This window comes from Ursus americanus, chromosome 16, assembly GCF_024610735.1.
Source record: "Ursus americanus isolate L20-20 chromosome 16, mUrsAme1.1.p, whole genome shotgun sequence".
Classification (NCBI taxonomy): domain Eukaryota; kingdom Metazoa; phylum Chordata; class Mammalia; order Carnivora; family Ursidae; genus Ursus; species Ursus americanus.
In genome coordinates this window covers 204,181-218,817 of record NC_142142.1, presented here as the reverse complement: position 1 = coordinate 218,817, position 14,637 = coordinate 204,181, and the positions used below count along the sequence as shown (strand labels likewise).

The 14,637-nt window shown below is 38.3% G+C and overlaps 2 protein-coding genes across 2 annotated transcripts in view; one reads left to right on the top strand and one right to left on the bottom strand.

Annotated features, from left to right (window-relative positions):
• The window catches only part of LOC123786575 (uncharacterized), a 211,407-nt gene that overhangs the window by 27,535 nt on the left and 169,235 nt on the right, over positions 1 to 14,637 (top strand). The gene's annotated exons all lie outside the window — the stretch shown is intronic.
• On the bottom strand, positions 71 to 13,467 carry LYVE1 (lymphatic vessel endothelial hyaluronan receptor 1). Its single transcript, XM_045788871.2, has 6 exons — positions 13,149 to 13,467; positions 9,394 to 9,565; positions 9,145 to 9,284; positions 2,733 to 3,050; positions 2,015 to 2,093; positions 71 to 1,470 (listed from the first exon to the last, which is right to left on the bottom strand). The coding sequence occupies exons 1-6, from the start codon at positions 13,228 to 13,230 to the stop codon at positions 1,284 to 1,286; spliced, it is 978 nt and encodes a 325-aa protein (XP_045644827.1). The 5' UTR covers positions 13,231 to 13,467; the 3' UTR covers positions 71 to 1,283.

Sequence of the window (14,637 nt, the reverse complement as noted above, 5' to 3'; positions counted from 1 at the left end):
TTGGCAAAAAAACAGATTACTTCAATTTTGCATGGAAGGTATAATGCATCTATGTAAATAAGAGAGCAAAGAAATTTTCTAAATACTTTTATTTTTTTGACACAAATATCTCTGCACCTTTTGGGCTCTTCTTGCTGAAAAAAGGAGAACTGGTGATACATTTGTTAATGACATTTTAAAAATGTGCTTCAGTGTATAGAGGTAATAACGTACTTTTTAAGTATGTTAATAATAAATTAAGGTTATAATGGCTGCCATGTTAGAGAAAATAATGAATAGATTAGTCTTAGTAAAAAATTAGTTTTGCAAGTAGATAAGCTAGGAATATCAAAACTGAAAAAATTAGCTTCATACATTTTACTGTATACAAGTTTTTGATAAATAACATTCAATTATAGAATGTAATACCCAGCACCTGATATAGTCAATAAATGTTTGTTAAATTTTACTGCTTTTTAACACAGTAATTTTCCTCAGTAATAGTTTCTCAGATAAAACTCAAATAAAAATTTGTAAGAAATTTGTTTTGGTTCCTTGTAAAAGTGTATACTTCTAGAGAAAATAGCAGCAAGAGAAAGAAAAGAGAGAGTGTGTGTATTCTAAAAAGTGATTCCAACTCAGATTATTCAGAGATGACTACTTTGACCCTATCTGTATTTATAGTCCCTGCTGACAATATGCTGGCAACATCCTTGGCCTCATTCTTTTTCTTTACTTATTTTGGCTTTATAGAGATCAGGTCTCAAGTCATGGGAATCTTCATGGCCTTCAGCTGCTGAACTTTTCTTTCCTCCTTTTGTTCTTGCCTGGCTCAGAAGGGCATGCCAGATGATGTGTGTTACCTTTTCAGAGTGGAGAAAGGATCTGGCTTGTGGAATCAATAGAGAAAGCCTTGGTCTCAGTGGTTTCTTGGTTCTCAACTCACCTATTCTCAGCCAACCAAAAGCCTCTTTATAAATGTGTTCTGATTAGCTGTTTTAGGTCCCTGTGCTTTGCAAAGCTCCTTTCTCCCACAGAGATATTATTAGGACATAGCCAGGCTAGACAGTCTGTGGGAAGCTTTGGAGGTAGGAGGATAGGATCCAGAACTGATTGCAGTAAGAAGAAGGGAATTCCGTTTGGTGAACTCCATAGTCCAAAGGTAGCCCTGAGTTGATTCCATTTAGGAACCAAGGGTGGACTTTCTTGTTTGGTTCTTTGGCCCTTTAAGTTTCCCCATCTGGGGCCAGGATATGTATCAGGAAAGAAATCAGCCTTGGTGTGTCCTCTCATTTTTTTCTCTTCTAAACTTCAGCTTCCAGGCATCGCACTGTAGTTTTGGGTGGACTCTTGGGCTCTTCTGGCTTTTTATCAGTTTTCTTTGATTCCTCATTAGGGTTGCTATCATCGGCCTTCTCCTCCTTTACTACTTTGGTTTCAATCATTTCCTTCTGCTGATTCTTGTTCATAAAAGGAAAGGTCTTCACATACCTATAGGCATAATTATAAAATTAAAGTGAGAGATTTATATGTAACACATACGCCAATAGATAACGCTTTGTCTGTAAAGGCCCGTATTAGCACAGTATACTGGATACCTTTATTTCAGAAAGATGCTAACATATGCACACTCAAGTACATTAATGCATCCCCACCTTAGTGGATTCATTTAGATGAGACAGTAAGTTTGTGGGCCAGACTTGAGGCTGACCTCATAACCCTCCCACCAACAACAAAGAATTGAGAATCAAAATAAAACATGTATTTTCTCCCTAGATGTCAGTCTGTTCTTTTTATCTCTTGATTTTCAAAGGGGCAGCATTGACCTGTTGCTAAAGGCTGAATGACAGGCATGTGCTGAAACAGTAGGAAAGATCAGGTGGTGGGAGGAAAGGTGAGATGAAGGAGAAAATTTACAATATAAGAAGACCATCGTTTCTGTTTTGACCAAGAAAATGCTAACAACAACCCTGGAAAAACACAAGATAGGAATATGACATAGATTATAAGACCAACAATGTGCCAACAAACCCACCTTTTGATGTAGCAAACTGCCAGACCAGCTGCAGCAGCAAAGAAGAGGAGTGCAAGCACTAGCAGAGCCGTGGGGACACCTGGAGGAAACAGACATGGCCTGTTGGTCCTTTGCTTAGGCATTGTTGTGTCTGACTCTTCAAATGATTCTACCGATCCAGACAACAGATAATGCAGGAGAAAAGCCTTCTCTGTGATCACGAAGGGGCTACTTAGAATGTTGGGCCCACATCTGCTTCTTTGCTTCTTGCCTATAGAAATCCTTGGCCTTGCCTCGCATGCTCTCTCTGTTCTATAAATTGCAATATGAGAGAGTCCATTTCCTCTCTGTGGCCTTGAGATGATAAGTTTGGAGCTAATTAAGTACAAACTCTTCCTTTTAAATAGGAAGACAAACTTTTTAATCATAGGCATTTAAGGTAATATTTTAAAAAGAACTTTGATGTATTAATAGATAGTGATTTATTTTTAAAAGGCTTTGAGTTTTAAAAGTGAAGCTATTTTATACTTATGATTTTTAGTTTAATCATTAAGGTTCTTTAGAGTCCTCAAGTTCTATGACTTTTTGAAAATTGAGTTTGCATTAAGGTTTTACTTGTGTTTGGCAGGTCCTAAATACCTAATCTGGAGACAATATGGTTTTTATGTATTGTCTGTTATATATACACATAAACACACAACACACACACACATACAATGCAAACATAGAAAGCTTTTACCTCCAAACCCGACGGCTTCATTCTTGAATGCTGCTTTATTTTCAATGTATGACTTGGTTTCTGTTTTTGTAGATATGGTGCTAGTTTCCACAAAACCTTCTGTTATGCAAATCAATTTTCTTTTCCTTCGAGTAGAAGTGGAAACCAGAGCAGAAGTAGGAGCAAGAGTAGGTGTAGCAGAGTAGGGTGCATCAGTAGGTGAAGCTGGGTATGCACTGTCACTGACAATCATTTCTGTTGTGTATGTTGCCTCTTCAGTGTTGAATATGGGATCGTTGGTGGTGATAATTTCTGGAAGGCATGAGTTAATCCAAGTATCTGTTGGGGGAGGGAAAAATAAAGTAACAAGTAAGTATCAAAACAGCCTCCTAATTGTTCTTCCTGCCTCTAGTCTTACTCCTCTCCAGTCCCCTTATAGTGCAGCCAGAATGATCTTACAAAAATACAAATCTAATCATATCACTTCCTTCCTTAGAATCCTTCAGTGACTGCCTCTACTGCATGGTGTATAAGGCCCCCAGTGATCTGTCCCCTGCTGACCTGGCTAGCCTTCTCTGATCAGTGCCTTCCCAGATTTCTTCTGTTCTTTGATATGCTTTCTGTCATATCCAAGCCTTTGGCCATGATGCTTTCTTTACCTGTAAGACTCTTTGCCCTTCTTTACTTACCGCTTACTTATCCCTCAAGTCTCAGATTGAATATCTCTTTATTAGGCAGACTTGATGACTAGATTGGGTCCCTAGGCATATGTTTTTGTACCTCCTTATACTTCCCTTGTCAAGGTTCTCATTGCACCACTCTACACTGGACTGAGCTCCCTGGAAGCAGGAACCCTGTCTGTCTTGGTCATCGTGGTATGTTCTCTGTGCTTAACACATAGTTCATGCTCGATAAATATTTAATGAATAAAGAAAGGATGGAGAAGTGACAGGATGGAAGGAGTAGATGGGGAAACAATATACACACATGACAATATAGACTTCAGGACAAAGATCAAAAACCAGATTTCTCTGTGCTCTTCAAAATAAAATTTTTTTAGGGGAGCAGAGGAGGGATATAGATTTGCTTTCTAATCTGTTGAATGTGATAGAGAGGACACAACATTTTTTGAGCATCTTATCTGAGTCAGTTGTGACACTTCATTTAACAATTTTATTAAAGTCTCATTTTATAGGAGGAAACTGAAGTTTAGTGAAGTTGAATAACTTGCCCAAATTCATATTAGTTGGTAAATGACAGATCCATGTAATATATTATAATACAAATTTCTATCTATTTTAAATTCCTACTTATTTCTGGCAATGGGTAGCATCAGCTGGAATGTCAGTTAAGAAGAAAAAGTTATTCCATTCATTTTTGAAAAATACAATAAATTATCAATTAAGGTCATAGATACTACTGATAAAACATTTTGACTATACACACATTAAGTCAGAATTTTATAATATTTATTTTACTTTTTAAACTTCTCTATTCAAACACACATCATCCTTGACTTTTGCCTTGAACTTTTAGTTACATTTCTTATTTTTGAGCACATGCTAAGTTTTTCCTTCAAAAAATGAAAATTTTTTAATATCAGGGGAAAGAAATACTGAGTACAACATACTATGTTGGGAACTGAAAATACAGAGACATACAGCATAGTTTCAGTTTCCATCAGACAGATGTATTTTGTTAAAGGTAGGAGGAGGTCACTGGGGATTCACAGAGGAGATGGTATAGGGGATTAACATGTTTGTTCAACAAATATTTATTGAGCACCAACTCTGTGCCAAATACTCATGGTACAAAGAAGACAGAGTCCTTACTTTTTAAGGGGCCTATATGCTAATGGAAGGATAGATTAAGAAAAAAAAAAAAAAAAAAGGCCAGGGGCGCCTGGGTGGCTCAGTTGGTTAAGCATCTAACTCTTGATTTCAGCTCAGGTCGTGATCTCAGAATTGTGAGATTGAGCCCAGTGTAGGACTCTGTGCCAGGCATGGAGCCTGCTTGGAATTCTCTTTCTCCCTCTCTCTCTGCACCACCCCTGGCCCTCTCCATCTCTCTTAAAAAAAAAGAAAAGCCAGAAACTTTAGAGGATGATAAATGTTAAGAAGAAAATTAAACAGGATAAAGATTAAACTGGTAGGGGTAGGGAATGGGAGATGGATACCCTGAATAGGATGATAAGAGAAAGTGGGGAAGTGATACTTAGGCTGAGACCTAAATGATAAATAGTAGCCAGTCATTGAAGATCTAGGGCAAAAGTATTCCAAGTAAAGAGAACAGGCAAGAGCCCAAAGTTGAATGAACTCAGTGTGTTTGATGAATAAAAGACCAGTATGGCTGGAACACAGCAGTAGATCATCTAGTATGGAAGACGTAATAGAATATTCCAGTCATTAGGAATAGCATGACCCAAGAATCCAGAAGTTTGAAAATGTAGTTATATTGAAAAATGACAAGGAGTATAGTGTGGCTGGAGAGTAGGGTGTGTATATGATTGGGAGCGTGAAAGACTGCAAGCAGGAGATGACTGGGAAGATAGGCTGGAGCCAGAGTATTGACATTCATAATTGCCATGTTAAAGCATTTGGAATTTATTTTGTAGGAGATGGAATTTTCAACTGGGTCCACAAACCTCCCAACTGATATATAGGAGTTCTCATACATGCTCACTTTTATGTGTAAAAGGCTTCATAGTTTACATCATAGTCTCAAATAGGAAGTCACACAAGGGCTGTAGAGCAGAGGAGTAATGCAATTATCAGTGGAGTCATGTGGAGGATGAAATGCAATGGGGAGAGAGTACAATCCAGGAACAAGGAAGGTTATTGCACTTGCAAAGAAAGAGGGGAATCTAGAAGTACCTGGAATCCTAAAACTTAGATCTTAGAGATCTCCTAGGAAAGAGTGATTTTGAACCCTGGCTATACATTGGAATCATCTGGGGAGCTTTTAAAAAACATGATGCCCAGAACCCAACCCAGGCCTGGTGTGTTATTGATGTGTAGTAATCACCATGGAAAGTGCTACATGGAAGTAGTATGGCTCAATATTTAAATCCTGGCTCTTTCGCTTATTGACTATGACCATAGCAAAATACGCGCTAAGCATCAGTTATTTCTCCTGGAAAATAGAAAGGATACATTTGTGTCATTTTACTGAGAATTAATGAGATAATAAATGTGTAGGGCCTAGCATAATATATGCGCATGATAGATAGGATCTATCTAAGAATTAGTTTCCTTTGCTTCTCTGTTCATTATATGTAGCCAAGAGGGCCACAGTGTGAGGGAGCAACAGCAGTCTGATCCTGTGATCCTACTGGGTTGAGGGCACACCTAGGAGTGTTAGGACCTAGCTCTTCCTTCCCCTCCAAACTATGAATAGAATTTCTTTAGAATGTGCCAAGTACTCTGATATTAAACACAGAGTGTGTTGGACTCTCAAGAGGAAGGATAGGAGTAAGGGGTATGGCAAGGCTTCTTGAAGAGGCTGGCACTTGAGAATTGAATAAGGAGTAGCAGTTAGCTAAGTGGGGAGGAAGATGGGCATTGCGGCAGAGTTGGAACAGCATGAAACAGATGCCGCATGCAGAGCATTCAGAGCACTTTGGTCTAGTCTCCCAAAGCCCACAAAAGATAGCAATAAAAAAAAAACAATTAGGATAAGGTGTAGGGTCAGGTTTAGGGTTATTCTAATCCTCAGACCTCACAAGTTAGCCATAAAAAAGAAAGTTACAAAAACAAAGAAACATAGGATAAGTTTAGGAGTAGTGTTAGGATAAGGGTTAGGTTAACTCTGATCCTCACAAAGATGGCAAACAGAAGCAGGTGAGCCTAATTTATTTCAGAACGATAATATATCCACACAGAGTTGTGAATTTTTCAAGTCACTTTTGCACGTAGTTTTTTGACAGTACACCCTTATAGGGCTATATTCTGGGGACTGAAACAAATGCAAAGAAATCTCAAATTTCACTCAATAGATTCATTATTCCTAATAGTGTTTGTTTTATAATTTTGAAACTCTTATAGGATAAGGAAGTATATTACTATTATTTATTGGGAACTAAGATCTTCTGTGTAAGAGAAAAAAGATGCGGGTATAAAACAAACTAAGAAAAAATTTGAATTGTTAAATTTGAGTTGGAAATATCAATACAAATTCATAATTTTTAGATATATGTATATATGTGTAAACATACACGTAGCTATCCACTAAAAATACTGAGAAGCAATGAAAATTCCAGTGGTAATGAGAATTATTTGAATCCAGATCTTGGTTTCTAATTAACATTTTCCATTACAAAGAACCTGGGCTTCTCAGAGCAATAAATAGCTGATTCCACACCAGGGACAGAGAAGTACAAAGTAAGTCTGGGACATGCTGTTATTATGTTAGAAAGAAAGGAATTGCTCTAATACTAATGGAATAAAGGACACAGAAGTCAACTAGAGGGGGCTCCTACTCACCAAATTTGGGACAATTTGAGCATCAAAAAGAATAAAAGAATGATAATTGTAAAATTGATTATAACATGTTGAATACACAGAATAAGTAAAATGTCATGTGTCCATAGTAGTATAAGGAGGAGGGAAGAGGTGTGTGTGTGTGTGTGTGTGTGTGAGAGAGAGAGAGAGAGAGAGAGAGAAAGAGAGAGAGAGAAATTCTTCTTTATCAAAGAATGCCATCTAATAAATGTAGAAGGAAGGTTTAGAAAGTCACCATCTTGTAACCCTACATATAATAACTGATTCCAGCAAGAATTACCAATGGCTGCTTAAACTACTAGGTACAAGATGGTTGGGGTCAGAATATTTGCATGGTGCCAGAATATCACAGTGTAGATTACCTACTCATTGCAAGGGGAAAAACATATCTTTCTGAGTTCATTTAGAGAGGTCTGGCATCTTATTCAAATGATCAAAATTAGCATATTAATAATGGGACATACTGACATTAAGTGTGTTTTGTTGAGAAGTGATCTAAAGTACACGGTATCATCTATGAAGTTTTTTTTTATTATTATCTGTTAGCCACTGTATAGTACCTTATTAGTTTTTGATGTAGTCTTTTTACCAAAAATATTGAACAAAAGTCGAATCAAGCCTCTGGATCTAACTTTAATTATACAGGAAATATAGGGGATGGAAGTACAAGTTAAATGAAACCACGAGGAAACACACAAATCCCAGTCCTCTTCCTCTGACCCCATTTTGTGAAGTCCAGAGGGCTGGGTATCATATCATCACACTGACAGCTGGGAGGAAAGCCAGAAAGTTAAAATACCAGGTCATTTGACAGGCATGAGCTGGCTATGAGATATACAGGCTTGTGAACCACCAGTTCCCTAGCCAAAAGTGGTGGGCAGAAGAGGCAGAGGATAGGAGGATGATGGTGAAACAAATGTTGAAAGAAGCTTTATGTTCCAGTCTTGACTCTGCCACCAACTGAGCAAGCCAAACCTCCAATCTGAGCTATCATTTCATCCATGAAATGAGGAAAGAAGACAAAGTGTCTTTCAGGTCTCTTTCTAGGTCAAAGCCTCCTGATTCGGAGAACTGCTTGGACCCTGTGTTGCCTTTGGGCAACATAATGTTGCTAGTGCATATTTATCTCTTGGATCTTAGAGTATGACTTTGGAATCTATCCTTGTGTGTGACCATTTAGCTGTCTGACCTTCAGAATGTCAGATTTATGAGTATGTATGAAGAATAATAAATCAGCAGAGGTTCTTATGATAAACTGAGAGCAAGTATTTTAGTGAAAGAAAAACTTTTGAGATGTTCCTTAGGTAAAGCACTTGGCATAAAATGGTTGTGGTCTCCAAGCAAGGTTAAGAGAACAACTGTGTGACTATGAGCAAACCAATTCTATTTTCTAGCTTTAACTCCTTCCTTCATAAAATGGTCTTATCCTTGAAGAGGTTAAGTGTAGCATCTGAATTTCTTCTCCTCTAAAAAAAATGAAGGTTAGGGGAAAGGGCATGGTTTGAGAGTTAGACCTCTGTTAAAATCTTTGTAGTAGTGAGAATGTAGACAAATGTACTTATGTCCTCTGAGCTAAATGTCCCCCTCTACAAAATGGGGGTGACAAAGTGTACCTCAGAGAAAGATTATCAAGGTTCACTGTGATAACTCGGTACATTGCTTTGTCTATAGTGGATATTTCCTTACCTTCTAAGATGGGGGGGCATGGGTAATGGAGCCTCCTGGGATGCTCTCTCCCTATATTGCCATTTAGTCATAATTTCCCTAACTTTTTCCTCTAAGGGCCACATGGCCCCTCTAGCCAGGTCGCAGAGGCATTCTTGGGAGTATTAAATGATCATCACCATGATTTCTTCTACTGCTGCTCACGGTTACTCTTCTTAGATGCATCATAGAGCTAGAGAAAACGTTGAGAGGATATAGATCTGACTTACCAGATGAGTTGTAACAGTAGGCCAAGAACTTTTTGCTGACTGAATTTCTCCAAACCAGGACACCTGTCCCATTCTTCCCACACTTGGGGTTCGGGAGAATCCGAGGGATGACCAAGAACTTATCTGCAACCCAACCATAGCTACAACAGAATACACATTATTTGAATGGATACATTTATTTCTATTGCTGAACAAGAACACAGCGCTGAAAGAGCTCCATCAGTGTTTATGAATCTAGTTGTTTCTCACCTGCAAGTCTCAAAGCCAAACCTCCATGCTGCTTCAACCTGGTTTTTGCTGGCCAAAGTTAGTCCCATCAACCTACAGGCCTCCTGGGCTTCTGCAAAATTCAGCTGCAGGGCTGTCTTTTTGTTCACAAGGTTGACCCCCACAATTCTGCATGGCCCTGAGGTGGAAAGTTCTGCAAAGGAATCACAGAAGTCCTCAATTTGCTGCGGTCCTTGTTCCCAGCCTGTAGGCTGTTCTTCTTTGTAAAACATTATTGTCTTGATATAGCAGTGAGGTCCTCATGGCTGGGATTAAAGTTTAGAAATAACAGAACACAGGCCAGGCATTTCCCACAAGGACATCCTGCTGGGTTAGCGGGGTCCTTGCTCTTGTCCAAGTTGTACCTCTCATCAGATCTGAGTCTATCATGCCCCACTGCATTAAGGTGCCTTCTTCCTTATGTGGAGGCTTTGGCTACCAGTTCCTGGGGTTGGGTCTAGGTGATGCAGTTGCTGCAAACCTTTTTGGAGTCTATAAAATGAAAGGTCTGAGACTTTGAGAAAGATAGAATTCAGGGCTCTGGTTAATAGACTAATTAACAATACTCCAAACCAATGTGGCTTGGGAATACCGCTATTTCTGAGATGAGCTGAAAAATGTTGCTCTTGGTATAACAGAATGTGAGCATTCTCAGTCCCAGGTCTTCTCTGACCATTGGGGGGCAGGCTTACTCAGAAGTTCCTGGAGGAACTGGGCAGTAAAACTTGCATGGCAAAGAAACCAAATAAAGTAGGTTGAGTTTTAGAGTCAGAACTGTATTTAAATCTGGCCTATGTCACTTGCTAGCTCTGTGATCTTAGGCTAATTACTTCATCTCTTTGAGCCTCAGTTTCCTTATTTATAAAATTGATAAAGTAACTATCTATTTTATAGGGTAGGGAGAGTTGAAAGAGTTAATTTAAATAAAAATGCTTAGCATAGTACCTGCCACATAGTAGATGCTCAATAAATCATAAATAACATCATTATTTTTATCTCCAAAGCTTTTTGGTTTTAGTCAGCTAATGATTGATCTCCCTAGGGAAGCTGAGGCAGTTGAACAGATATGTTGTGAATATATTTTACTCAAAAGTTAATGAATCTAAGAGTTCTTTTGATCTCCTTTCTTGGTTCTGGGATTTATAGACCTGTATGAAATTGCAAAGTTGTATTGCATTCAGGTACATTTTTCCTTTTGGGCTTTACCCACAAAAGTCCATAAGAGGGCATAACAATCTTCCACGAAGTTGCTTGTACACAGATCTGTGCACTGGATGCCCAGTCAAGTGCTTTGACCAGTTTCTAGGTTGGTATTTAAAATTTCTTCTTGCAAACATGAACATTGCTAAGTCTTTCATTAACCTTGCTATGCTCTGGAGCAGGGGGCTGGAGGAGGGGATGTGCATATGATGTACAATTACTGTAGACGGCCTTACTTGCTTCCAGAACTTGCTCTCACCAAAAGAGAAACTAGAGAGCCAACACCCTAATAGGAGTGTTTGTGACGAAACAGCCTCTTATGACTATATGCACTAATACTAATACCTATACCAATACTGATATTAATACTAATGCTAGTATTAATTCTAGCATCTATCATCTGTTTATGCTACTCTGTGTCAAACCCTGTCTCCTTTAAAAAAAAGTGGAGGCTCAGGAAGATTAAGTAACTTTCCCAAGCCCAAGGATATAGAGCAAGGCAGATTGGGGGCACAAACCCAGTTATGACTGACTCTAAAATCCCAGTTCTTAACTAGGGCACTATCCTGCTTCCCACTATATTATGGGGGAGATGAACACACCCACTTGTGCGCATGCATGCACACACACACACACGATACAACTAGAACTGGACTCTCCAAACACACATTTTTCCTGGAATTTGACTTATTTAGTCCATGAGCTTGCTATTGCTCGAATCTCATGGCTGCTTCTTTGGGAATACCTGCAAAGAAGGTTTATTAATTACACTATAAGTGGTCTTGCTACTTTTTCATCAAAACGCATTTTTACCTTAAACGTTATTATTTAGAGTAATGATAGACCTATTCTGGGCAATAGACCTAGCCTTGGTTATTTCGTCTGTTATTAATTGGCTCTGGGACCTTGGACAAGTTAGTGTTCTCATCTATAAAATGGAGATGGTTATATCTTCTTCACAGAAGTTTTGTCAGAATAGATAACTTGTACCTAGCAGGGGCTGGGTCCATCATAGGTAGTCAACAAATAGTAGTCATTTTTATGCTTTTCTACTTCATTTAAAGACAAAAAGAGGGAGCTGGAATCCAAGAGCTACTCCACTAATCTCTTCCTTAAGATTTTTTTAGGAAACAGCTGGCATAGTAGAAATATCGTATGCTTAGGATCAGACAGAGCGGAATTCAAACCCAAGCTTTATTATTTACCATCTATATCACATTAGGCAAGTCACTTGGCCTTACTTCAGCCTGTTTCTTCATCTATAAAATGTCTTCTTGAGAAGATTAAATGAAATTTTGTATATTACATATATAAAAATTATATATAACATATGTAATATATAATAGTTTAATTTCCTTAGGAAATTTTTGCCATCATCAAAGATGGTCTAAAGATTGTGATGGAATCATTGTCATAGAACAATTTTCAGAAGTTTGAGTAATGGCATCATTGTGGGGAAAAATAAATAGTATCCCCAGGGGAATTTCAAAGAGGACAAAACTTATTTGAGAGGAACAGTTCTGGTATTTGAAAAAAATCAATTACATAACTATAGCCTCTCATAAAATTAAATACAACAATAAATGAATCAACTCAGGATGTCCGATTCCAGGATATTTTATATCATAGAGCATCTTCCAGCATAGGAACACACAATTTTCCTTTTAAAGTGCTCAAATTTTCATTTGCCTGTAGCTGTAATTGAGTGATTTGTGGTTACAATATTTTTGCCTACATTGCGGAATGAGGTTACTGCTTAGACATCTCAAAAGCCCAGAAATCACTTAAAGTCATTTCTTTCGTAGGGAGCTAATGACTAATTTTCAAACTTTTCACATTTTTTTCAGTTAATTGGCTGTTTACTTCATATTAAAAACATATATGGTAGTATAGTAAAATTGAAATTAAAATAATTATGCTGACACTTCCAAAAATATAAAACAGGTCAATATTTAGTGAAAGTTGGCCATTTTCCCCAAACTTTAAATTCATTACAATCATGGTTTATTTCTGAAACACTTTAAAAAACAAATTATCTCTCCTCAATGTTTTTGATTCAAGATATTCCCATTTAAAAAAAAAAACGATCCTTGGGGCGCCTGGGTGGCTCAGTCGTTAAGCGTCTGCCTTCGGCTCAGGGCGTGATCCTGGCGTTCTGGGATCGAGCCCCACATCAGGCTCCTCTGCTGAGAGCCTGCTTCTCCCTCTCCCACTCCCCCTGCTTGTGTTCCCTCTCTCTCTGGCTGTCTCTCTCTCTGTCAAATAAATAAATAAATAAAAATCTTTAAAAAAAAAAAAAAACGATCCCATAACCAAAAATGAAAGTCAAGATAACATAAAGATAAATGTGAATCATTTTGGTGAAGTCAACAATATGATGAAAACATTTCTGGCAGAGCAATCCTACCAACTAGATCTTCTGTTGACATTGAGGGTAACCCCTACTCCCGGCAATCCACAGTTAATCATTTGGTAGGCTTAGGACAGTTTGCAAGATCTTGCCTTGCCTTAGGTTGAAAATCTGGTAAGAAACCTACCTTCTACACGGAGAGATGTGACCAGGAGCCTTGTGGTCCAGATGGAGGCAAAAAGCAACACCAGGCCGAAGCATTTGGCCATTATGCCAACCCCTTCTGAGCCAGAGAAACACCCTGGATGGTCACTGGCAGTAACGGAGGCAGATAATCACCAGTCTGGATGGAGACTTCTGGAAATATATTAGAGCCCCACTGCTCTACTTCATAACTGAGACATCCGGATTTCCCTGCTTTCAAGCTTCTGACTTGTCAAGGTCACTGGGGGAAATGAGTGACGTCCCTTAAATGCCCAGGCTGTACTTTGTGGATTGCTTTCTGGAAAATTTAACTAATGCTGACTCAGAAAACACACGAATGAGGAAGGCAGATAGCACAGCATGAACTGCTGGAGGTTTCCCCAGTTCCCATATTCCCTGCCACCTCCCACTTCCCTCACCAGCTCATTCTCACACAGTTCATCGTTATTACCTGTGGAGCCTATTCATTTACATACTCCTAGGAATGTACATCTCTAAAGGAGATTGAGCATGGGTTGTGCTTCCTTTCCTCCCACAGTCAGTGATTTTTTTTTTCTCCAGCCACTTATCTTTGTGATCTGGGGAGGAATGATACTGAGGCTCATGAAAGCAAATGCCCATTTAAATACTGAGTACAGGGTGTTTATGCCTCCCTTTTTTTCTTATACATTTGGAATTTCTACACCACTGCAAGTGATTCTTTCTTTAAAGAAACAAGACATACAATTCATATTTAGAAAACACTACTGGGGGACAATTCATGAAATTTTAGTCATTTTTCACTTTACAAAAGGATTTTTGACTTTATAGTAGTAATCACTACAGGGGTCCTTTATATAATAACTCTTTAATAACTTCTCTTGCATTCTGGTAGACCAAAATTCAATTTAGATTTCCCCTTTCTTCTTTGATGAACGTGAGGTTTATCTGTACTATTTATGAGCAGACCGTGCTCTCTGTTTTCCCAGCTGGATATCCAGTGGTTTGTCTTCCGTGGTAATTTTGGAATTCTGGCTTGCAAATAATGCCTTTAGCAATGGTCTATGAGTTTTCTCCAAAATGAATGTCATTCATTTATGGATGGATAACAATTTATTTTCTGTACAAGTGATATCAGTCATAAAAGTAGATCTCTGTACAGAAAATACCAGTAATGAAAGAAGAATTTGCTCTGCACTTAGGTAACTTGTAAGAGACTAGGGGATAACTCTTAAATATCTCTAATACTTAACTATCTATAGAACTCATTACTTGGGTGAGCACAAGCCCCAGGTTACAGGTACCTCAGAAACATATGCGATTCTATCACCATGAACCAGGTAGACAAAAAGGCGGGAATCATTTTTTTTTTTTCATTTTTCTTAAAGCCTAACACCATGCCTGAAAGAAAGTTAGCCTTCAAGCATTTGCTAAAGTGTTTCAAAAAGAAAGAAGGAAGGAAGACAGGAAGGGAAAAATGAATCATGGAAGGC